The 24,679-nt window shown below is 35.6% G+C and overlaps 1 protein-coding gene across 3 annotated transcripts in view; it reads right to left on the bottom strand.

The window, feature by feature from the left end:
- TBCK (TBC1 domain containing kinase) overlaps nt 1-24,679 on the bottom strand; it is a 105,199-nt gene that overhangs the window by 61,707 nt on the left and 18,813 nt on the right. For all 3 annotated transcript variants that reach the window (XM_062574904.1, XM_062574906.1, XM_062574907.1), the window contains 15 exons: nt 16,044-16,158; nt 14,580-14,653; nt 13,351-13,492; nt 12,062-12,122; nt 10,665-10,726; nt 9,828-9,889; nt 8,907-9,055; nt 7,765-7,903; nt 6,208-6,307; nt 4,649-4,698; nt 4,156-4,285; nt 3,203-3,301; nt 2,609-2,671; nt 1,601-1,727; nt 980-1,030 (listed from right to left, as the gene is read on the bottom strand). In XM_062574904.1, the coding sequence (XP_062430888.1) occupies nt 980-1,030; nt 1,601-1,727; nt 2,609-2,671; nt 3,203-3,301; nt 4,156-4,285; nt 4,649-4,698; nt 6,208-6,307; nt 7,765-7,903; nt 8,907-9,055; nt 9,828-9,889; nt 10,665-10,726; nt 12,062-12,122; nt 13,351-13,492; nt 14,580-14,653; nt 16,044-16,158 (1,424 nt within the window). The remainder of the gene's footprint in view (nt 1-979; nt 1,031-1,600; nt 1,728-2,608; nt 2,672-3,202; nt 3,302-4,155; nt 4,286-4,648; nt 4,699-6,207; nt 6,308-7,764; nt 7,904-8,906; nt 9,056-9,827; nt 9,890-10,664; nt 10,727-12,061; nt 12,123-13,350; nt 13,493-14,579; nt 14,654-16,043; nt 16,159-24,679) is intronic.

The raw sequence follows: 24,679 nt of genomic DNA, 5'->3' as shown, positions 1-24,679 counted from the left end.
CCAGGAAATAATAATCTATTTTAATACAATTCTTAGGTATATTGCTAGATCACAGACTAGACATCTTGATTAGAAATATAGGCTTGTCAAATTGTCCAAAAAATAATCTATATCATTTTGAAAGTGCTAAGTAAAACATCAAATTTATACCAAAAATGATTAAGTTCATGTTATAAGCAAGTTCTACGTTACACCTTTACCAGCATTAAAACTACTATTTCACTATCTAAGCCAAAAGTGCACAATTAAGTTTAAAGTAAAATAAAGTAATAAAAAAACAGAAGACAAAATTTTATATAACTCACTACAATTATATTTTGCTTCAATGGGAGAAAAGACTCTACAACCCAACCTGATAGCAACACATCCAAGATTAGCAAAACCCTGTTGACTGAAATTTTTGAAGACACACAGTTGGAATAATAGGAGTCATTGCTTTAAGAAACTGGCTTTCCCCAGACACAGACTTTACAAAAAGCCAGATGAAAGAACAGACTACTGGACTCAACCACTTCTCAACAAATCAGGTTTTAAAAAAGGTAAAGGCCATGTATTCAAACTTGGGCTGATAAACATTTAAGAGTTTAAAACCAATGTCAGATTTTCTGGAAAATGTTAGTCTGATAGGTCAACAGTTAGTACACTGGTATTCACATCAAACAAGGCCGAACTACAGCTTCACGGAAAAGCCTAAGTATTAGGGAAGCATTTCTTGATTTTCTATAGTCAAGGTTATTTGTACTTCACGTTGTGTAAGTTAGTACTATATTTTATTGTTGATATCCTGCTTGAAGAATAATACCACAATCACTTTTCAATAAAGGACCATTTCTTTTGACTAGTAGCAACAGGAGAAGCTTTAAACTGCCTTTATAGCCACTAAAAATTTCATGTATAAGCAGGTACACACACATCTATACACAAATAGATACAGATGACAGACTGCTTTCCCCCACCCTCAGCAGAAAAAGGTACTCACCTTCATTGTTAAAATTTAAGTACAGGAATGGTGCACAGAGAGAATCAAGACCTAAAGAGAGAAGTGTTATGAAGAGACTGCATGAAGATCTGTTTTTTTTGTAAAAGCATAAGATAAATTTATTAATTTATGATGCAAACTTACATACTTGATATTGATTACAATACCTGCAACCTCAAGCTTTGCACATTATGCTGAGAACAAGTGTGAAAAACACATGAAAGCAAAAAAAGATTTCAAATTGTCAAACTACAGCATTAAATTGGTTATTCTGCCATGGCTTTCAAGAAATGCTATTAATAGCCCCAGAAACTCGCTCAGTAACTTTTGCAGTTTCATCTTTGATCTGAACAGCACTAAGCAACAGAATCTTTTTTTGAAATAAAGTTACCGTAATTTAATGAGGAATACAGCATAAGAAAATAAATATATAAAAAAGTGAAGGGCATTTTTACATTACAAGCTCAGTATAAATCATTAGGATTTAAATTTCTAATAACCACAGACACACTCTGTGTGTGCAATCAAATAAAAAGCTTATTAGGGAGAGCTTGTTTTTAAGTCAGCCATTGGTATAGCCTTCCAGTTAATTATCTGATCTTACTAACTTGTCAGACTCACCTTGCCAGTACACCAAATCAGGATGGGAAACTACCCAGGCCTTCAGCACACGTCTAAACTTTGCATGACCCTCTGGTGATGACAGCAATTCATCATACTGATGACAACGAGGAATATCAACTTCAATCTGTACCATAGCCAAGCATATAATATAAAGAGAAATCAGGGTGACTGGGGTTACAAGCTACAGCAGTCTTCCAACACAAGAGATGGAAAGCAGCCAAAGAATATAGGTTGGACCACCATCACAAACACAAATTGTTTTTTTTTCCATCATTCTCACAAACTGGAAAGGGACAGGGCATTAAAGCTGCACTCAGAGATCAAAAGTACAGTTTTTTTTAAATTCAGATTCATACTTGGGAAAAAATGGGGCTCTAATCCTAAAAAACAGAAAATAAACACAATTATAGTTTTGCTGCCCCAACACTTTTGACATCATTTTAGATGTTAATATCATTTTGATCTAAGGATAATCAGAGTTCTCAGAACAACACTCTCAATGTGCTAAAAACTATTTCTTCAGCCAGCTGAAAGGAATAACTGTTACTATGGTATCTTTTTACTATTTGACAATATTTCCTGAAAAACTTACCTGCTCAAGAACTCATTTCTTTAAAGCATAGCTTAGCTCACAGTATCTCAGAGTACTACATACTATCTGGTATCAAGTCCAACAGGAACAACCAGCATTTGATCAAAACAGGACTTCTGGTACTACATCAGTCCATTGTTCACAGCACCTTCCTCTTTGCCATTGCTACAGAATCAACGATTCTGAAGTAAGAAAGGATTTCACTTTCCAGGTATTATAACGTCATTTGAGTTATCAATTTGTTCCCATAGGTTTTGTGAGATTTTGTTGCAGCATGAATGAGTTTACAAGCCTAGGGAACCCTTTCATAATAATCTGCTACATCTGTTACAGTAAAAAAATGACTTTGTCACTGGTGAAAAAGATTTTGCATTACCTCAAGTGACAGTATTGGAAAACAACCAAAATCTTACTTGTCTATCTGTAGGAATCGGTGTGTCTTTATCAATGGCATCGTACTTTGCTTGTATGGCACCCTGTAAGTGCAACAAGAATATCTGAATTCAGAAAGCCCTTATTAATATAATTGCAAATTACAATGTACACACTAGCATGCAGAAGTTGACTGGTTTTGCCAAGCGCTTCAGTTATCAATTCTTTTTTTCTGACAACATATCATACTGCATTTCCTAAAGTGCAAAACATTCCAACTGCAGAATTTTAACAGAATCATCTTTGTTCTCTTATCATTCAGGCCACACAGACCTTTCTGTTACTTCTCCAGTACCATCTTCAGTGATTTTCAATTTTGTTTATACAGAGAGCCATGTACTTGATCCAGTTTTCAAGTTAACTGAAGCCTTCAACCTTATTTAGGCATGCATCTCAGTCACTAGCAATTGGCCTTCAACATCCGCTTTGTAAAGGCACTAAATTCAGCTACCTATTAAGGAGTACTGATATTACTAATATACATTACTCTCAAGGAGCATATCTGTCTCACAATTCACAGGCTAGTAAGTTAACCTCAATGTTCTGGGACAGGGAAATACCACCTGTATTCTTACCTCAACACCCAAGAGTGCAGCCCAGGTTATGCCTCTCAGAAGAGGAGGAATGTCAACCCTAGCTTCTTTCCATATTTGGTTTTTCTTGTATGGATAGGCCTTCAAAGAGAAGAGACTAACAGCATAAAATGCTACTGTGCCACTGAAAGAATCCAAAGCCCAACCCCGGGAATGTCTCTCTCCCAAGAGAAGACAAATGCTGTCAGTCTGAAGAACAAATCGAAGTTTTACATCAAACAAATTTCATTCCTACACTGGAAGCTCTGGATGGAGCACTACTGTTTACTGCTAAAATATTTGCTTCTTCCTGTGAATTCATTCATGTACTTCAGCATGCTAGGAAGTTAGCAACCCAACTTTTAATTGGAAGTTTCATTTTCATCTTTCTTCATTGTATGTTTCTTTTCATGCTACACATCCAACATCATTTTCTTAAGTACTGTGCCTAATGAAGCATGTCAGCTCTCTTTCATTCTTAAATCAGAATCCCTACCCCTGCATGAGATTGTTCAACATGCTATTGCATGCTCAGCAAAAAAATGAAGTATTTCTAACATGGTGCTACCACAGGAATGACTGTGGTTGTTTACGAATACCTTACTGCTTGGAAATGCAGAAATGTTATAGGTGCACTTATACCTGTAATAGCTTAGTCCGTTAGGAAATAAAGGATGCAGAAATATTTTCTTCAGTAAATAACAGGTATTATTATCAGCTCTGATTCTATTTTTATAGGCATATTTTAAAGACTATTTTTATACTCATTACAAGTAAAAAGACAGACTTGTTAAATGCTTATTTTCAATCATCTTATACTTCTATAGATTTTTTTCCCTTCCTTCTCCATTGTGGTCTGTTGTATCTCTGCTTCTTTTTTCCAATTACTTGAGCCTTTAAAAATCCTCTAATTAATAGACCAAATCCAATTATTCAGCATCAGAAAGATTCCATACCTTCAAGAGCCTGTCAAACAGGACAATTCTATTTAGCTGGTACTCTGTGTCCCTCTCCCGGATGATCAGAGGAAGACTGGCAGCCGCAGACAGCTCATTACTACTATTTGAATGAGGTAAAGTTGACTGACTGGGAAAAAAGTTAGAAAGTCATAGTGAATAGCAAGAAATACAATTCATTGTGACAAAATGAATATGTTAAGACACATTTCTGAGTCAGAAATAAGTATAAATGAATAATTTTGAATATTCAGCACCAATAGTTCATTCAGTTCAAGATTTTCAGGACACAGAAGCAGCCTAGGCTTCTCAGTTTGGTGTCAGGGCCCACTGCCAAGTGCTCTTCAACTCTCACTGACTTTAAAAGTCGAACAAAGACATGTTTGGTTTGCTTTTGGAAGACACTTGTCCCTTTGGGCATTGTGCCACTGAAATGCAACTAATAACTGTAAGATTAGTGTCTTTATATATATACAAAAACACACACACTTACTCATCTTCAAGCAATGGATAAAATGCTTCCCCACCAACATCTTTCAGTCTCTGAAATTCAGAATAAAAACAATTCACTATCAGGATGGTGTCCAAAATTCCCACAGAAATACTTAGTAGAATACAGAAACTACCTCACGGTTCATTTGTTAAATTTAGTAACTTGCCCTTAGATTTGACTAAGCTTTAGCTCAGTCCTCAATCAACAAAAGAACATACAGCCTTAAATGCTAAAAGTTATACTATTATATACTTTTAAGAGTTAATGGAAATTCTACTGCATAAAGATAATTCTCTTATCTCATTCACAAACCGATATCCATATATACACAAAAGCTTTTGTGTGACAAGTATTAATAGATCAGTAGTATTAAGCAGTTTCTTATTTTTCTCATCTTTCTGCACTAACTTCCTATCCAAGCAGTTACAAAGCAACTACAGAACTTGACTTTACTTTTTTAATCAGTTCAAGAGTTATGCAAATTTGAGCTCCTTTTACTAGCAGCATCTAGAGCCACACAGAAATACAGACACTTTCTGGAAGGATGACAGACAAGCAAGCCTGGATTCTTGCCTAATGTCTTCAGACATCTTTGGTGCATTGTGATTAATGTTTAATACTATCCTCCCTGCTGTGCTGTTTTGCAGTTGAATCCTTAACTTAAAGGCACACAGCCCCTCCTGAGATTGACAGCACAGCTCACACTCAGTTCATTCAGCACTGATCCTCTTTTGATTACAAGCATCATGCTCTGCTCCATGGAAGGTGTCTGAAAGGCTGAATAAGCTTAAAAAATATATTTCAACTAACACTGTGAGGTTCAGGCTTGTATATTCCTCAAAATGAGCTGCAGTACACAATACCATAAAAGCATTTCAGTAATATATACAGTAAGTCTTTTAACTGATTGTTACAGAAAGTAAAATTATAAATTATCATTTGTATATCTTTTTTTCTACTGAAGATGGAAAAAACCTGCATGATTGCATTTTGGGAAAATGCTTTGAAGTGATCTTTCAAACTAACTGTGTAATAGCTACACATTCTGAAGGTTAGCAATAAATAATGGAAATCTGGTATCTAATTTTAATATTTCAACTGAATTGAGTTGATTCTTCTTTTGAATATTGGGAGCCACCTACAGACAGCAATTAAAGAATGCAAGAAGTCATCCATTGTCACAATTAGTTTAGCAATTGCACAGAATATCAGATACTACGGAACTATGGGGGTTCCATAAGAACAAACCAGGTAGCTAAAATAAGGAAAAGGAAGGTGGGAAAAAAGAAGGAAAGGAGGAAGAAGGCACAGAAGGGAGAAGGGAAAAGAAAAAAAAAAAGAAAAGAAAAATGTAGTAAGTTTAGTAAGCAGACTAACCAGTTTAATAACACAAGTCCGAACCTGACTCAGATGCCAGAAAGGCTTGTCTTAGAACCAATAAATACTAGTAATACTGCCCTTTTTAGGAACAGCTGTAGGAGTTATTGTTCCATACTCTCTTTAAAATACATATATTATGCAGTGAAGACACAAGCACTTGTGCACAGTATTTTTCTTACATTTTGGAGCTGGCACAGAGACAAAGTCACAGTTGTGTCATCTAGGAGAGAACTTCTGTCTCGTCCTTGTCCAAAGCTCTCACCGTCTTCTAATAAAAAGCTTCAAGGGGTTGGGGGGGGGGGGGGGGAATTCAGGTCATAATAATATGTAGGACTTGCATTAAAAAAACAAAACAAAAAGCCTTAAATCAATCAGCTTCTTCTCTAACACACAATGCTAATTCTTAGAAGTACATTGTATTGATTCTGTGCAGTGTGAAACCTGCTATCAAGTGCATGAAATCTGCTGTCAAGAGAATGTACAAGCATCTCAAAATATTCAAACAGCTTTTACTGGAAAAATTACATTTTAGGTTTTCTAGAACTTCGGTTTGCATGCAAAGGAGGAGGAATGAGATTAACAGTCCCTTTTATTCCTTAAATTGACACAAGCTAGGACTGCCAAGACTAGGATGCCATTTACCATGAGAAGCAAAAATAAAGTGTCACAGTCATTTGTTTTGTCACAAGGCAAAAAACATGGAAAAATCTTTTCTCTGCTGCAGTCCACTAAAGGACCACAAATGTATCCAAGAAAGAGCATACACATATTGCCCATTTAGTGATGTCTTAAAACCAGACAACATCAAATTGATTTTCAGAAAATAAGCTAACATTCTCATTATCAAATAATACCCTTCTTTGTTCCTGTAGAAGATGAAGTTACATTGCATTTCTGAATGAATGTCACCTTGAAGATAATTAGTAAGAGGAAAAACATTTTCCACATGAAATTTAAAACCAAATGTATTCACCAGTAGGTATGGAAATGGGCTGTCACTCAAGTGTCACACAACTTTCGCCACCCTAACACCTCTTAAAATCTAGCCCTGCCTTTTCCTTTTGAAAACGTTGCATGTTGGTTGTTCACACTGATTTCATGTGTTTCTAAATCTCACATCCTGCAAATTAGTCTGTATGGATCATATTAAGATCAGACTGCAGGATCAAGACATTGATGTATTCACACGATTTTAATGTGTATGCAGCAGGAGTATGAAAGAAGTAATAACTAAAAGGTTGTAATAGAATTAAAAGCTATTAAAAATAATTAAGAGTTTTTAAAACAGCAGTTGATCATTGAAGGAATGAGTTTACTATTCAGCACTGCACATGTGTGAAAGATTTCAGAGTGTGAGAATTTGGTACAGAACCTATTAAATTACAACTGAAAACACATCATTCAAGCAGTGATACTTTTTTAGTAAAACTTAATACTATTGGAAAGAGTGCTACATTTAGAGACTTTCAGTTTATTATTTTCCATTTCACCTACATTTCTTCAAATTTCAGAAAGTAATGTGAAGCACAGATGGACAAAAGATAGGTGTTCAAATAATGCCTTAAATTGGGCGTTAAGAGGTGAACGGAAATGATTCTCTACTGCTCAAGAATACTACTTTCAAGATTTTTTTCACAAAAAGATGTCTTGAAACTAAAAACCAAAACAAATCATTTTCTTGGGCGCCCTGATCTTTTCCACCATCCTACTACTCTAAAAACGCTCCTTTTTCGTACTTGGGAAGCGTGCACACTGGCGGCTTTGATCGAATGATTTCCTTGTTGACAAGTTCTTTCTCCAAGTCTCCTCCAGCCAAACACCAGAGATGATAAACCTCTTCAATTGATCTTTCTGCTAGGTAATCACTATCTTCATCTGTTAGGAGAAACCAAATAAAAATGAGTTACAGCTTGTTAGTTATCTCCTCTTTTTATTCCCCTATCACTTTAACACTCTAAACACATTTTGTTGGAAACAGATTATTATGATTGAAAGGTCCTAGACCATAATGTGATGCTAGCAGAAGAGTGACCTTCCTTTTGCAGTGTCCTTCAGGATGATTTAAGGAAAGAGCAAATGGGTAAAGGTCTTGAGGAAAAAAAAATAATCAAACAAAAACCCAGCAAGCATTTCTGTAGTTTCCTGTGGTGCCAGAAAATAGAACTAATCAGAAAAATACATTGGAAGGCAGACTTCAGCTTCCTATGCACCTACCTCAAAAACAAACAAACAAATCCCTCAAACTATCTTCCACAATAGAGAGCTAAAGGTAAAAAAAAGAAATTAGTGATTCATATCGAGTATTTCTAATTTATCTTCCTTTCACATACCATATGCACACTAACAAGGTGTAAAATCATAGCACCCCTCAAACTGTGGAATTAGATTTTCTAAGTAAAATGTTTATGTTCATCAGAAAAGTTAATGAGGACTTCAGAGGAATGTTAACACTTTCAGCATATTCTAGTTTTAAACTCAGAAATTTCTACTCTTACTCTAGAACATAACTTCTTTCACAAAGATTTTATTTTCCAATATTTAGGAGGGAGGGGAGGCGCATGTGATATGGCCCAAGAACTATCTTGTCCATGTAAATGTCCAGATTATCAAGGCAAAGGACAATACTGATATCCCAAGCTGCACTTGAATATTAACGATGACTACTTATTCCCAAGGCCAATACACAAAATCAAGATGTTCTCCTTTGATTCACACACATCCATCAAAATATGTTTACCAATATCTGTTCCTATTAAACAATTTACTTCAAGAATGTAGTATTATCCCATTTAACAATTTCTCTCCAACAAACCATTTAAAGAAAACCCCAAACACCATCTTTTCCTTTCCAATGCACCCATCTCACCCCCCCTTTTACCTTTACATAATAGAGTGATGTCTTCAGGAAGTGTTAAATTAGCACACCTTGGAGATGATGAGAACAGACCAGCAGGTTTGCAAAAAGGAGGGTATGCTAAAGATACTTCACTGAACAAACTGTCATGCAGCAGCTCCTCTGGAGTTGGCCTTAAATTAAGAAAAGACAGCAAAAGAGTAAGTGCAAAGTGCTTCCAAAAATATAGCCTTGACAGTATCAAGCACCCTCACCTCCAGCAATAAATATTAACAAACTATTTTAAATGATCGTATCAAATTTCAGAGACCCTAAAAGAGTTCTGAAAGAAATTTCAGAGAATTTGATAGCAGAGAATCTACCAATTTTGTTCAATCCATAATATGTAATACACCAGAAAGACTGTTTATAGCCCCAGTTCAGATCTTATCCTCATACAACACATACAGCAACTATTTTTTTAAAAATTTCCCCTATAATTTCACTAAAAGCAAAGATGGTGTGTGTGTGGGGGGGAAAATAGAAAACCTTTATTTGAAGAACAGAAGTCTACTTCGTTTTTTTAAAAAAGTTGTGGTGGACTGACATAACTAAAAAGTATTTTGAAAGAACAGATTTGAAGAAAGCAGCCCTAGTTCTGGCTACAACACAGCTGCAGTAATCCTTACCAACATCCAAATGTGGAATCCGTAAAAGCTGTGAATTTGAAACTAAAAATTACTGAAGGCTCCCCCCCCACCTTAGTCTGATTCAACTTCAAGGGTTTTGCGCAGTTATTTTTTTTCTCCCTCTCTACTTCCCCCAACCCCCCAAAAGGATACAAAGTAACAAAACCAAGAATTTCTTATAGGTAATAACATCAGCATTCTAAAAAATCAGCAGCAGGTCCTCTAATTTAAGTAGCACCCCAGCACAGATTACTGTGCGTTTGAACAGAATACTTGCCTCTTAGAAGGCTGGAACATAAGGCATTTCCTCAGGAGAGTGATCATATTTTCAGAAAGGTCCTGGAGCATAAAGAAAAGTATAGAGGAGGATTGTTTATTGCTATCCTAATTCAGCAAGCCACTTCAAGAGATACTTAGCTTCTAACACACAGGTTATTCCACTGAAGGCAATAAAATTTCGTATCTACACCTATGAGGTTAGCTGTATCAGACTAAAATGCTACAGCTGTTCCAACAGGGTAGTAACCCCCCTCTTTGCTTTGGTGGGAAAAAAATTGGAGATCTCACAACATATACAGAGATCTTTTTTCCAACCTGAATTTTTTCTTCCAGTATGAACAATGCAACACCCACAAACTTCCTTTCAATAACAGACAGAATCCTTTTAAACAGTGTCTCAATATATACAAGCATCAAATTCAGTAATTAATTTTTTTTTGGGGGGGGGGGAAGGCGGAGAAGGAAGTAACAGGGGGAGAGGACAGCTGAACTGCATAATCACACATTGTACACAGAACATGTAAGGCACATCAGGTAGAAGACAAAACTTCTAGGAGAGAAATACTTAACCCTGCAATATTTAAAGAAATAGGTAACAAGCTATCCAGTGAGGGTTAAAATCTACCTGGATTGAAAATAATTTAGAAAAGAATGAGCATTTCCAGTACTGGGTGTTTTGAAGAAATCTTAGATATGTAGTCTATCATTTAAAGTATTTTTCATACTGCAATAAAGTAACTAAACAAGTTAAAAAATATCTCAAATTCTATGTAACATAACAGCAATAAAATACTCCAGATAAGATAGCATGGAAGAGTAAACTAGCTGTACATACCTTAATAATATCAAGGCAACCATGTTCTTCAGCTAATACAGTTACAATATCATCTACACAGCCTTTGAAAAAACAAACAGAAGAGTAAAAGTTAAAAGACCATGAGAAGAAGTGATACCAATTAAACAGGATACCAGATTAACCTCCACCTCAATACAAAGCATTTAACTTTGGCTTTGTATGGACACTGTCACATTACCTGAAAGTGAATTCTCAAAATCAGGAAGGAAAATATCATCCCCTATGCACATAGGAACCTGAACCTAAGAAAGTTAAGTCATACATCTAAATTAGCAGAGGAAGTCTTTTGCAGGCTTAGTAAATCTACATTGTCAGTTACTGCGAAATAAATTAGTCTTTCCACTTAAAAATATATAAATATATATATGCAATATATATATATATATATATATATATATATCTCACTGCAAGAACTTAAAAATAGCTCAAAGTACTTTTTATTTTTATTTTTTTAAGTTACTTTTCACTTTCAGTGCTGTAACACTAGCGGTATTTTATTGCATGTTTTCAATGTATTACTGAAAAAATAATTCCTAAATAAGGAACATTTTTCAGCAGATGAAAATTAGTGGTAACTTACATTCAACTTGAAGGAAGGGAATGATAATGCTTCAGGAAGCTTTGTTTACAGGTAATGTACCAGAACAGTGAGACTCTCAGTATCAAAGTACTAGCTGCTGAGTAAAAAAGATGTCTGTACTGACAGTAACTAAATTCAGACAGACAGTAACTATTTGCTCTGGATAAATTTAACAACTTAGTGATAAAGCCTCAAACTGTGAGCTTAGGCCCCTTCTCTCCTCACAATTTAAATGCAAGCTACATAACAAATGAAATTAAAAAAAAAAAAGTTAGTCCCAATTCCAGACTTATATTAAGTAAAAATTCCATGTCTATTCCAATTGTAGCTGAGGTCAGAAACAAAAGCCTGGATGTAGTAAGTAACATGCTTCTTAGTCCTCTTGTTATTTTCCATCTTACTATTTGAGTCCCACTTCTCCCCGTCTGGAGCTTGGTACATTAACACTGCTAATGCAGTAACAGTTTTCTTTAACTTCACATAATTCCTAACTCAATTTAGAGACCTTCTGCAATACAGAACAAATAACCATCAAAATGACAATCTTTAATGAGCACACTTTTCCACAGCTTGCCCTTCCTCTAACACATTTTCCTCACGGCTCCACTGCAAAGTGATTTTTTTGGCACACATCTTCCCTAATCAAGCGACCATACTTCAAATGCCTATTTAATTCTGGAAATGAAAGCATGAAAAGTAAATTGCCTTAGGTCTGAGCATCACAATCTGACTAGGCCATAGAACTCTGGTTATAGAATTGCTTATAAATTTTAAAAAATTATTTTGTGCTACTTACCTAACGTAATTATAAATTTTAGTCTTTCAGCTATCTCCAAACTCTGAAATAGTTTTCTCCCCTAAGTGAATAATTAAATATACAGTTGAATGTTACTTTATAAAAAGACTAAGATATCATACACCTCCATCCATATATAAAGACATTAAAATAAGCTTTTACACATTAATTTTAGAAGATTGAGGAAAAATTTCTGTTGGAACACAAAACAGTGTTTACTCTAACTATACTAGGAACACTTTCATGCCACCATATATGCATATATCTATATATATATTTATATATAGATATATATATACACACATGCATATATGTATATGTAAAGTATCATTTATAGCATCACTTGAAAAGAACAAATATAAAACAAAGCCCCAGGGTGCCTTAACAAACCTGAGTGTTTATTCATGATTCAGAAACAGGTTTTAAAAAGAATATTTATTCCAATATGAACATGAACAAAGATCATTAATAAACACAGTAATAGTCATAGCTTGTATCGTATAGGGATTTTGAAAAGCCTGTTTGAAAATTGGTTTAGAGGTATTTAAAAAAAATTGAATTTTTAAAATACACTGATTCAAAATAGTAATCTGTGAACACCATGCCAATTTACAGTAGCACAGAACATACAAAACAGTATTTCCAGTGTCTTGATCTATCACTATACAAAATAGGTTCTGGACCATCAACATCATGCCTCCATATACAATGTTGCTGTCTTTGAGTGAAAGAAGTGCAGTTTAAACTTATATAAATAGTAAAGATTATGTTGTTATAATTTATTTGAATTTCTAGAACTAAATAAGAAATTTCCAAATAAACTTTTACTATCCTCCAGGAGCTCTTTAAATTCTAGCAAAAAGGCAGATTTTTCCTTTTCCTCCCTGCTCATAGTAAAGAAGTTTTATTAATTACTCATCCTTTTCAACAGGAAGGAGGGTATGACAGCAGTGCTTATTTCATGCTTAAAAGCACAATTAAATCAAAAAACTATCTAGAGAGCCCTCCTCTAAGTTTAGAATCCATTCCTCAGTAAGAGTTTGATTATGCAATCATACCACTGGGTCTTATAAGGCAGCTGTCCTTTATGATAATACACATATTCATACCAACCCAATAGCTGTCCAGTAACTTGAACAACTGCCAATACTGGCCAGGCAGGAACACTAACAAAATCTAGTATTTGTACTCAGTTGTTGGACGAAGTGTCATTAACCCCACAATCAAAAGCAATCAATTGAATGTAACCATTCCCAAGAGTCTCAGTCAAGAGAATTATTCTTACATACCATGCAAAGCTCAAATAATATTATACCAAGAGACCACAGATCTGATTTAGGGCCAGAAGGCAGAGGCTTCTCACACGGAGTATGATCACTTGGTTTGACTATTCCCTGTGCAACTACTTCAGGTGCCAGATATGATGGGTACCTAGAAAGATGCAGCAGCATTAAGTAGTAAACTGTCTATCAAAAAACCTTACTTTCAGTTGCATTAATCAAAGGAAGTTTGCATTCTAAGAAACTAGAATTCATAGCAACACAGATTGTTCCATTTTATTTAGTCAAAACACATACATTGGCAGAGTTTTACTGCCATTGTGAAACAGTCTATTACATAAAAGGTCGAATTCTAGTCACTTTTTGTGAGAGTAAATAGCAGCAGCTTTCAAAATAGTACATTCCTATGCATCTTATAGCAAACGTACACTAAGTTTCAATAGAAGTTGACTAAATACATATATCCTGAAGCAATATGGAGGGTAAAGTTTCCTCCACTGTGAGCATTCCAATCAAATAACTTTTTTTCCCTGTAAATTCAAGAGTAACAGAAGTTTTTGAGGAAATTTACTTGCTACATTTTTTAAAACAACATTTACAGCTTTTTCAGTCAACTCTTTATGATAAAACTTTTAAAAAATTGGAAATAAAATTTTTAAACAGAAACATCATGAACATTATTGGGCATGCCTTTAAGATCAGCTATGTATTTTGATTGTAAACAACAAGACAAAAAGTGGCAAGGAGACACCGCAACAAAACCTGTGAACTCACTTCACTTTGTCCAGACAATACTTTTCAAAATAACTTGAAAATATATCACAGAAAAATAAGCAAACAAGAGGTCTAAAGTGGTATGAAATAGCGAAGAAAGCTGTGATTGTCCTTCCTAAATTTGAAATTATGTTGCATCTCCAGAATTGGTCCCAGTCACGGATTACTAGCATTTCAAGGCAAGTCTAGCAAATTTAGACAATAACGATCAACATTACGCCATTACAGTAATGTGCTTGCAGGAATCCATCCTTCCTCTGCCCACCATTCATTTTAATCTACTGAGATCATAAGCTCTTTGGTAACATTATGCAAGAGGTCTATCTAACATATAAAATAAAACAGCGATATACAATAAGATCATTGCGCACACAGCACATTTTTGAAGATGACTTCCCAAAAGATATTTTTCTTGAAAAAAAATATATTCCCAAGATATTTGTACTGTTCTGTTACATCCTTACCCTATAGGAAAATCAACATCAACACCTTGAGCTGTCATATGGTAGAGTCCAAATTTAGCCAACTTGACATGACCCTGAAAAGGAAAAAAAATGATCAAAATCAGCAGAATCTGATACTAGAAGAATCTGTATTTAAGTTAAAAAAAATTTTGTAAATTGCATGTCTGGAAAACATATCCACTGAGGGTCAGCCTCTTAAATATCTCTTTGATCTATTATGCAAAACTCCATTAGAACTTAATAATATGCTTATTTGCAATGTTTTTACTTTCTGAGAAAGTAAAATAACCTCTTTGGAATACAGAAACAAGTCAAAACTTATAAAATTACTGTATATTTGTAGGTTTAAATACTTTATTAATAATTTTATCCGCTTGAACCATAAAATTCACTGAGCATCATCACTGTTTCCTTACCTCTTCCACTTAACCAGCCTTGCTTTTCCAGTCTTTCCCATCAACTCATTACTGCCCTCCTCCCCTTTAACTCTATTGTCACATATTTCAAGCCCACAAGTTTTCTAGGTGCTTAACTTTATTCTGTAGAGCCAGAAACATAACAAATAAAATACTAAAAAAAAAAAAGGTACTCAAATTCAACTGAGGGTTGGTTTCTCTAGATTTTGAATTACAGTCAGTCAGTCTGCAGATGATGTAAAAGTTAAGGTTACTGTGGCAACCAATTTAAAGAACAGGGAAGAAGTTTGTAAGTTTATGATCTTACGATCCCCTGTTGTTCTTTTATGAATTTTAGGACTAAAATCCTAAGTACTTATGCTTGTTAGAGCATTATGATCTTTTTGTTTTCAAGTAATTTATCTAAGAACAGGGTAAAAATAATGTTCATTCCTTCCTTCTCCTTTCTTTCTGCCTTCCAAGGGAAGAATCTAGCTACCATACCCAAGCTCAGTAAAAAAGGAGGGAGAAAGGGATTGTCTAGAAGAGCTACATTCTATTAATTTCTCGTCTTTACAAATGGAACCCATATTCCATGCTGCTAACCCAACAGTTTGTGATGAGGGAATTGTCAGATACCAAGATTTTAGAAATCCAATGTGAACAAAGAAATATGCTGGTATCTTAAAAAACTAATGTTAAGCATCAAGTTACTTGTATAAAAAAATATGAAACACATGAAATATTTTCCTATTCAAACTGTTAAGAAGAACTTGTTGCTATTTATCAAAATGACAATCAAGTTGACTTGGAATAATACCTTATGAAGAAAAGGGTAAAAGGAGTCATTTGGGATAGAATAACATAGGAACAAAGAAAAGCAAATAAACTCTGAAATACATCTGAAATTTTGAAAATAGGAAGAAAATTTTAGAAAAAAAAATATCACTCTTTCCAGCTACAAAGTTTTATCAGAAGGATTATACTGCCTGGTCTCCAAATACAACACAGCATGCCACTGGTTGGTAGCAAGAAAAAATAAGTCATATATCCATTCCTGTAGCTGTACCTTTCGATCCAGAAGAATATTACTTGGGGAGAGTGCTCGGTGGACCATTCCATGTTTGTTCATATATTGCAAGCCCTGTAAAACTTCATATGCTATGCATAAAATCCTCGAAGAACTGTAAGCAAAAGAATATATTATGGTAATTGTTTGTTTTTAATTTGTAAAAATTTAGACTTCCACAGTGAATAAAAATAAAAAATGGTATCTTCACAATTCTAGAACAGATTAAAGGATCAATATTGAATATGGTAGGATACATTCAGTGCTATTCACAACTTAGTATCCCAGATATACATTTCTTCACTCTGAATTGCTCCTTAAAAAATAGCAGAAAATCATTACCTCAGCAACAAATGATAACATATTCTCTGTGATACAGACTGTGACATATTCTTCAATTAACTAAAAACTCTTAATTTTGTTTGCTCTTCCTATGTCTGCTAGTGATCTTCAGAGGAAAGTTTACCTGAACAAGTTTCTGAAATTCAGACACTGAAGAGAGCTTATCTAGACGATACATTAGAGACACTGCTGGATCACATCTACAGCAGTGTTCCATCATCTCAACATCTAAAACAAAACCAAAAGGTTGTGGATTTTCTTTTAAAACCTTGGATGCATAAACTGTATCTTTTCTTCAATAAAAAAACAATCAAGTTTAACAGCCAATTGGTTTTGACATGACCATGTCCTTTGAGAAATTACCATCCACCATTACCATCCATTAATAAGGATCACATGTTTGAGTAATGTTATTTTTGTGACCAAAACAGATTTCAAGAAGTGAAGAGGAATTTGTAAAGACACCACCAGTATCAAGCTTCCAAAGTGAACTCAAAGAAACAACCCTAAGGCCAGGGTGCAATGTTACTCAGAAAGACTACCTCTAATCTTTTTACTTTCTTCATTTTTTCCCCTCTGACCAGATTTCAAGACTCGCAACTTTATTTCTGCAGAAATAGATCACAGGAAGTCCAGATGACAAAGCATATAAAGGTCCAATTTAACACCCCCATTTTTTCTTTTATTGTTAAAATATAACATACTACAGCATTTTGGTCAAGGCTCACCTCTTTCTCTAACTCATTAAAAAATCTGTGCAACAGCAAACTCAAGTGGGGGGCATTACAAGCTGATGAGAGAGATAAGCCAACTAGCTGAACAAACCCTCAAATTAATTTCTCTATCAAGGTTCAACTAGCCACTATTCGTAAATATGCAAAAGTCAAAATTTTGTCATGAAGATGCACAGCTAACTTTTGACAAATACCGTAATTCCAACAGATATTCATATACTAGGGCAACATAGAAATATCACAAAGATACATATTCATAATAGACAAACAGGACCATTAAGTTGTCTTACAAGCTAGCTATTCTCTGGTCTCTCATCTTTTTCTTGGAAAAAAAGTTCTGTACCACTTTACACTAGATGTAAATGTATAGATTTAAGTTAAGTTTTAAGCACAAAAGAAATCTCTATCTTAACATATGTCCACACTGCTGTAACATAGATCAGGGCATTTGGAAGTGATTCTCAAGGTCTTAGCAATTGGACCAAAGCCGCATGTCTAAGAACCACAAAAACAGAACAAAACCCCACAATTATCTCATTCCTCCTCCTTTGGCCCTTCTCCCTCATCCCTGCAAGTTTTTATTTTACTGATATATATACATACACACACGTGTGTACACATGCGTACATATGTATACATGTGTGCATATGTCTAACACATACACATGTATACATATAACATGTGCATGTGTATACATGTAACATGCACATGTACATACATATGCGTATATATGTGTGTGTTAGACATGTTACACTGTGTGTGTGTGTAAAACACATCACAGCACCAGAAGTCTTCAGCTATGTTGTCATCCACATAACTGTAGGGCACACACATGGTTTTGGTACAAACTTTTGTCACAGGCCTTCAATTTTCCTGTATAGTTTTCGTTTACAACACTAATATTAATGATAAAGGTGACAAACCAAGTCTTTTCTTTCACATTTGGATGAACTTGGCAAAACAAAGCAGTAAAAATAAAATAACTGATAGAAAAGTCTCCATGTCTCCAGTAAGGTACTGAATATGAATAATTAGCATGTAATGAGATAATTTTTAGGCTAACTAGTGGCTCTTTGTGTCAAAAAGGTAACTATTAAGTGAAATTTACCACAATTTTGAGGCAACTGTGCCTGAGAAGCACAGTATGCTGCTGCTGACACTAGAGGGCCTCAGCTACCCATTTATTCTCCAAATTCTCTCATAATTGATAAAAGGAAAACCCAGGCAAATGCCTGAAAATACTCCTTTTGTATTCTTTGTCATTTAAGATACCCTTTCATAGAGTTCCAATGATCAGCAACACAAGTGAAAAATATTTGCATGTACTCATATATTTCTTCAGGTTCTTAACCTCTTAATGCCATGCTACCAGACAGAAGCTTTCAGCCAAATGTCTCACCCTGAAAGGAGAGCTTGTACACCTCCCAAAAGTTAAAAAAAAAAAAAATCTTTATAAAATACTACCAAGCTCTGCACAGTGCTGTTGCACATTAACTAATTTTTATTTCATTAGGGAAAAAAAATATTGTTATTACCCACAAGGTTTGCATTTAACTGCCAAGGACCTGACAACCATAACCACATGTATCACTGTTAGTAAGCTTAAGATATCTTGCTGCTTTAAACTCTCCAAGGTCAAGCACAACAGCAGTGCCTTGACTCACTAAAGATGATTACCAAGGCCGTCCCCTAGCTTCAAGCTGGCTCAGTTCTCTACAGTTTCTACAGCCACCGGCAGCACTGCAGGTGCTGCACTGGTTCTACAAGTGCAGAAAGTACACTCTCAATGTTACCTGCAGGCTTCAGGTAAGTTGACCTTTCAAACAAACAAAAAACCCACCCCAAACCCCACAATCCTAAGTGAGAAGCACATTTAGGATAGTAAGGGCTAAAAAGGTTCAGAAATATTTTTTTCTGGTTTATCTGGAAGCCTGTTCTTCACTGGAATTAGCTATGACAGACCTAGAGGCGCTGCTTAGCCACTGCCACTGCTGAACTGGATAGGCTTCAGTATCCTTTGAGCACTACAAACAACGCAGAAGAAAAAACAAGGCAGCACGGCAGGCTCCATACCAACCACTGTGTACTACTGACATAAAGAGAGCTGAAACAACAGCTGTGCGGTATGAAATCCCCTGTTCATCTCAGCAGCTCCTAATCATGATTGTAACTTTATTGTGCACCTTATTCTATTGCTCAGAGCAGACACTGTAAGAGGCATTAGGTAAAAGCATGAAAGACTGAGATGCACTTCAACAACTGGCAGATCTAAAAGGGCACCAATCTTCAGGTCCTAGTTCTTCTCTCTCCAAGATGACATGTTTTAGGTTCTTCCTCTCTCTGTAAGCAGGAGAAGCTGAGAAAAGAAACTGGAATTTCTCTGCAAAAGGAATACTTCACTGACAGAAAATTTCTGAGATACAATCTCTCTAGAACTAACAGCACCTTTTCAAGGAGTGGCTTCATTTACTTTTCCTGCTAATCCTCAATAGATCTGTTGAATTAAGTAATCTACTTTCTGTAGCTTCTAAAACATGAGTATATCTTTAAGGCAAAGGACTGCACACTGATTTAAAATCAAACTGGTTGATTTATAATTACTGCCTGATTTTTACCTGATTTGAAGAAGAAAAGTAGCCGTGAAAGAGGCTACTTACATGTTCTTTTAATTCTTTGCTTTTAGAGTGAAAGAATACTGAATTAACCCAACATAGGATTTTAGGACTATAACTTGAGTGTATAGACTTGTGGTACAAGAAGCACAAAGGATAAGAATTCTTCCCTCAGAAATGTATTTAGGTAGGAAAAAGTATCTGTACAAGCTAATATAAGCCAGTTCAGTCAACAGTGCAAAATCACCATGGTCAAGAGACACATCTGCATGACATTTGGGTGGGCAAAGGGGGAGAAAGAAAAGGAAAGAGGATTTAAAAACCCACAAAAAATGAGGATTGTTTTATTATCTCCAAAATTGGTCAGACTAAAAGCTATACCAGACAAATGACTAATTTCCACAGTGTAACAGCACACAGGTGTCTGCTTTGTGCATTCACAGAAACCATTAACTTTTTTGCTTAGCAGTCAGCCTGATCCCCAGCCTGCTGGATTCTTACTGATATGGACTAGAAGCCCTTTTCTGGCAGTGTACTTCAAGGATAGCCAACCTAACTTATCAGAAAACAGATGTTTTAGCTGAGTTTCATTTTTTTGTGGTGCTGCAAACCTGCTGATGAGATAACCTGACTGTTTAGGATGCTTCTGTTGCTTTTTGCATTCAGACAGAAAAAGATACTTCTTAGTGTGTCCACTTCAATTTTTCATATGATTGAGAACACCTTCTTGGCCAGGCTGAAAGGGAAAATGTGTATTAGCAAGAAAAGAATTATACACACACACACACAGAGAGCCTTACCGTTCCTCAAAAAGAACAAATATTAACACAGAAGAAGCAGCTAGAAGAAGGATTTACCTGGAACCAAGTAAAGTTAAAACAAAACAAAACAAAAATCCTCTCTAAAACAATTAATGGAATGGGGAGCTGAGACTGAGCATACTTGCTAGTATCAACAGAACAGCACTGGGAAGAAACATCTAGGGAGAACTGTTCAAGCCATATGAGAATACAAGCACAAGAACAAACAAAAAGGAGTGGAAATATAGATTGGCAATTATAAGATAGGATGTTCCAGGAACAAACAACTTTCTGCAACCGATTATTTCCATTTTAGATGAAGTTACTGGCTTTCCAAGTCCTAAAAAATGGGCATTCTAGGTAAGACCAAAAATTCTATTTAAGCCTAGTCTTAGTATCCTATTGCCAGCAAAGATGATATGCAGATGCCTAGGTGAGAGGCAGAACAGGGCAAATGTATGAAACATTTCCTGGTATTTTCCTGGCTTCTAAAACTTATGATTTTAGTTATCTTTTTTTTTGGGCAGGGGTTGTGAAGGGAGGGGAAGAGTTTGCTGCCTCCTTAGCATCTCATCTGATAATGGCAGAACAAAACAACTCTGCAAGTTTCTGCAGCTCTCATTATGGGATATCCATTATTCCGAGACTTTCATCTCTATATGCACAGAGTATGATCCATCAGTTACTGTATAAATTCACAATCAACAACTATTTTGTTGGTAGCATTTCCTTGCTATTTTATCACAAGGCTCTCCTCATCATGCTCTGTTGCTCTAGCCTCCAGAAAAACAACTTTAAATTTCAGCTTTTAAGCAAAGAAAGTGATTGCTTAATATCAGAGCAGGAAAAGAGATTTTGGAAAAACGCATTTGACAACCAGCAGCAATAGTCCCTACACGTATCACAGACTGCAGGGGGAGCAGGGGGAGGGAGGTAGCTACTTGATGCATGATATTTTGAATGCTTAAGAACGACAGGACTGGAAATCAATACGTTTGGAAATCACAAATGAGCAGGGTCAGGAAACTTGACTTATTAAGATGCAGGAACAACAACAAAAAATAACAGAAAGAAGTAAGTTCAGCATTTGGTTCAATATTATGAAAGTTTTCAGTTCACACAGATTTCCTTTCCTCGCACTAAAAGAAAAATTAATGCCAACCTGCACATGAAGTCACTCTATTCATCATCTGTAACAGAAGTGCATTCAGGGCATTAACTGGAAATTTACTCCTCTGTTCCCTTTCAGTGCTGTAAGAGTGTAGTTTAACATGCAAGAGTAGTCAGGCATCACAAAAGATGTTTCAGTCTGCTTACCGCTCCCAGCCCTACCTTCTAGACAAAGCATGCATGCCATTGTTGGCAGCTCCATAAGCCTCTGAGCTGCAAAATAATCTCCCTCTTTGGTTTTCTGACCCAGGCAGCTGTGGCTACTACAGTGTAGTTGACCATAACATGCAGGTCTGTCTGGATAGCAATGTAGAAGCAAAGATAATGGGAGGGGAAGAGGGGGCAGGGCTGGAGGCAAGCAGAGAAAGCAGCAAAATCCTGGGGACAGAAGAAATATTTCCGATTGTCACAAATGTATCTGTGCTATTTCTAACTGTTTGTAAATTCCACTTGCTTTTATGCTATTGTGACAGTCAACCCGAAGGATCTAGTCCATTTTGTAGAAGCAAGAAGAAAGGTGTGCCTGGAAAGCAGTTACAATGCAATCAACACTGAACGCACTATTTTGAGGGTTTCATCCAGTGAAATACACAAGGTCCCATTGGAATTCTGAGAGAACACAGGAGTGGTACCAAAAAGTCTGATGATCTACTTCAACTGTACAGAGCTTTGTACTTTTTGTACTTACTGGAGATGCATGTGGATTGTGCTAGAAGTCATCCTTCTTCAACCCAATGGCAACGCAAGAGAGGAGGAAATTTATAACAAAAAGTGGAAGCTAGAACTCTTTTGACTTCCCTCAAGAAGGCACAGCAAGACCAAATGGGATAAAATTATGAAGATGGCACTATGCTTCCTTAGACTTAAAACTCATGGGTACTTGCACGCTTAAGGAAGTCCTTTATGAAATCTGTGTGTCTTTTTCTAATATTGTGTTGTGGCTGTAAACAAATAAGCTCCAGAGGAAGTACATCTCACCAACAAGAAGTTTTAAGAGGCTTACAGCACCGGTTCCACAGTACACAGGAGTGAGAACACAGGCTCCCTTCCCAAAGAGGGGTGTCAGACAGGGTCTGTCCTGAAGATATGCATTGGAGTGACACAAACCAGCAAAGCCATCATTTATTACCTCAACCTTGTAAAACTAGGAAGCATTTGGAATTCAGGAAAGAAATCCAGAGCAACAAATTGTGCCTCTTCAAAGTGGAATGGAAGCAGGTTGTGAACAGATGTAATGTTTCTGAACTCATAAAAGTGACAATATTTCAACACAAGCAAAAGTACAAACCAAAGTGACATTTGCAGTTAATTCCATTACAGCCAACAATGCAGATGAACTAGTTTGTTCAGGAGTGGTGTGGCCAGACGGTTACAGCAAAGGAAAAGCTTGGTATAATCCCAGCTGAGACTGAATCACTGCACCGTCCTCAAGAAATCTATCTGACCTGCTTATGCCTCAATCAACCAGCTGGAAAATGGGATAGAAAACAGGACTGTATTGAAAACCAGATGTGCAGATGAACTGGGTCTTCCTGGGTAAATAAATTACAAAATACCCTGTACAGAACAAAGTTTGATGCAGGTGGGAATAGTTTATTTAGCACTTTATTATGTGTTTGATTAAAAAATGGCACTAGGGACTGTAACTGTAAACACTGCCAGTTTGCTTGGAAATGCATTCACATTATCAGAATGAAATGAACTGGAAGGGAATGCAACAAGCAGAGAATACAAGAAAAAAAAAAAAAAGAAGAAGAAGAATTTTACAGGCAAAGTCCTCAGGAAGTCTCTAACTCATGCAAAAAGATATTTCACACAGGATATATTGAACAAGCTCATATTGCTCATGTGACAGAACTGTAAAAGTCTTTTCATTCCTCTTTTAAACTGCAAACAACTTTGAAAGCAATGCTTGAGTATTATATATACTCATTGAAATGAAGATACTTTTTTATGAATGTCTCAAATTGTAAAGCACAATAAAAATGGAGCAAGGCAGAGATGAAAGGGAAGAGTAACTTCAGATATACAGCATATTACACAAAAAGATTTTTAGTAGACATGATGCATCTCTGAATGATTTAAACATATGTTTCTCATAAAGCAAAAATTTTAAAACATAGCACCCTTAAGTCCTTTACAACATTCAGCATTAATAATGGTGTAACAATGATAATTTTCATTGGACCAAAAAGTAACATTCAATAAACAATCTTTCAATCACCAGAGAGAAAGATGAGGTAAAGCAGCCCTCATTTAAAACCAGATCACAGACTATATGTTCTTATATAAATAACACAATAAAACTACATGCAAAACTGACAGTAAGAACAACTGCAACTGGGAGGAAAGCTTGCTATTCTATTTTGCACAGAAGACCAGGGCAATAATCCCTGAATATTAATAAAGAGCTTAATTTCAATTGGATTATATAAATGTATTACTCATTAAACTGCCAACATTTCATTAACTGAAATGACATCTTACAGTCTCCTCCTCTTCTCTAAAAGAGAGTGACCTGGTAAACTGGAAGAGCAGAATTAAGATCAGGTTATGTCATGTTATACCAAATCTTTATTTCTTTTGGATTTCATCTAAAATGAAATACATAGACCTCTAAAAAGGCCACACATTTTCAGATCAATATTCCTGCACAGTCTATCACAATCTAACAGAACAAGGAAACCAATTTGTTAATGTATCGAAAGCAAATAACGTAATTAATGGTAGTCAGGATATTCTTGTTTTAAAATAAAAACATCAGTTGGATCTTCAGACTCTTACTAGTTTCTCATGAAGTTAGTTCCAAAGCAAGTATCAAATCTTCAGCCACAGACTATCATCTATTTATATCTGAATGCACTAGCCTTTAAATTTCCAGGCACAGGCAGTTGAAACTTAACATATCCTATGGCAAAGAGGCCTTGACATTTGTTCATTAAACATTTAATATGCAGTAAGTGGTACAACTAGCAATA

This window comes from Rhea pennata, chromosome 4, assembly GCF_028389875.1.
Source record: "Rhea pennata isolate bPtePen1 chromosome 4, bPtePen1.pri, whole genome shotgun sequence".
NCBI lineage: Eukaryota > Metazoa > Chordata > Aves > Rheiformes > Rheidae > Rhea > Rhea pennata.
The sequence above is the reverse complement of the archived record's forward strand: the minus strand, read 5'-3'. Positions and strand labels throughout refer to the sequence as shown.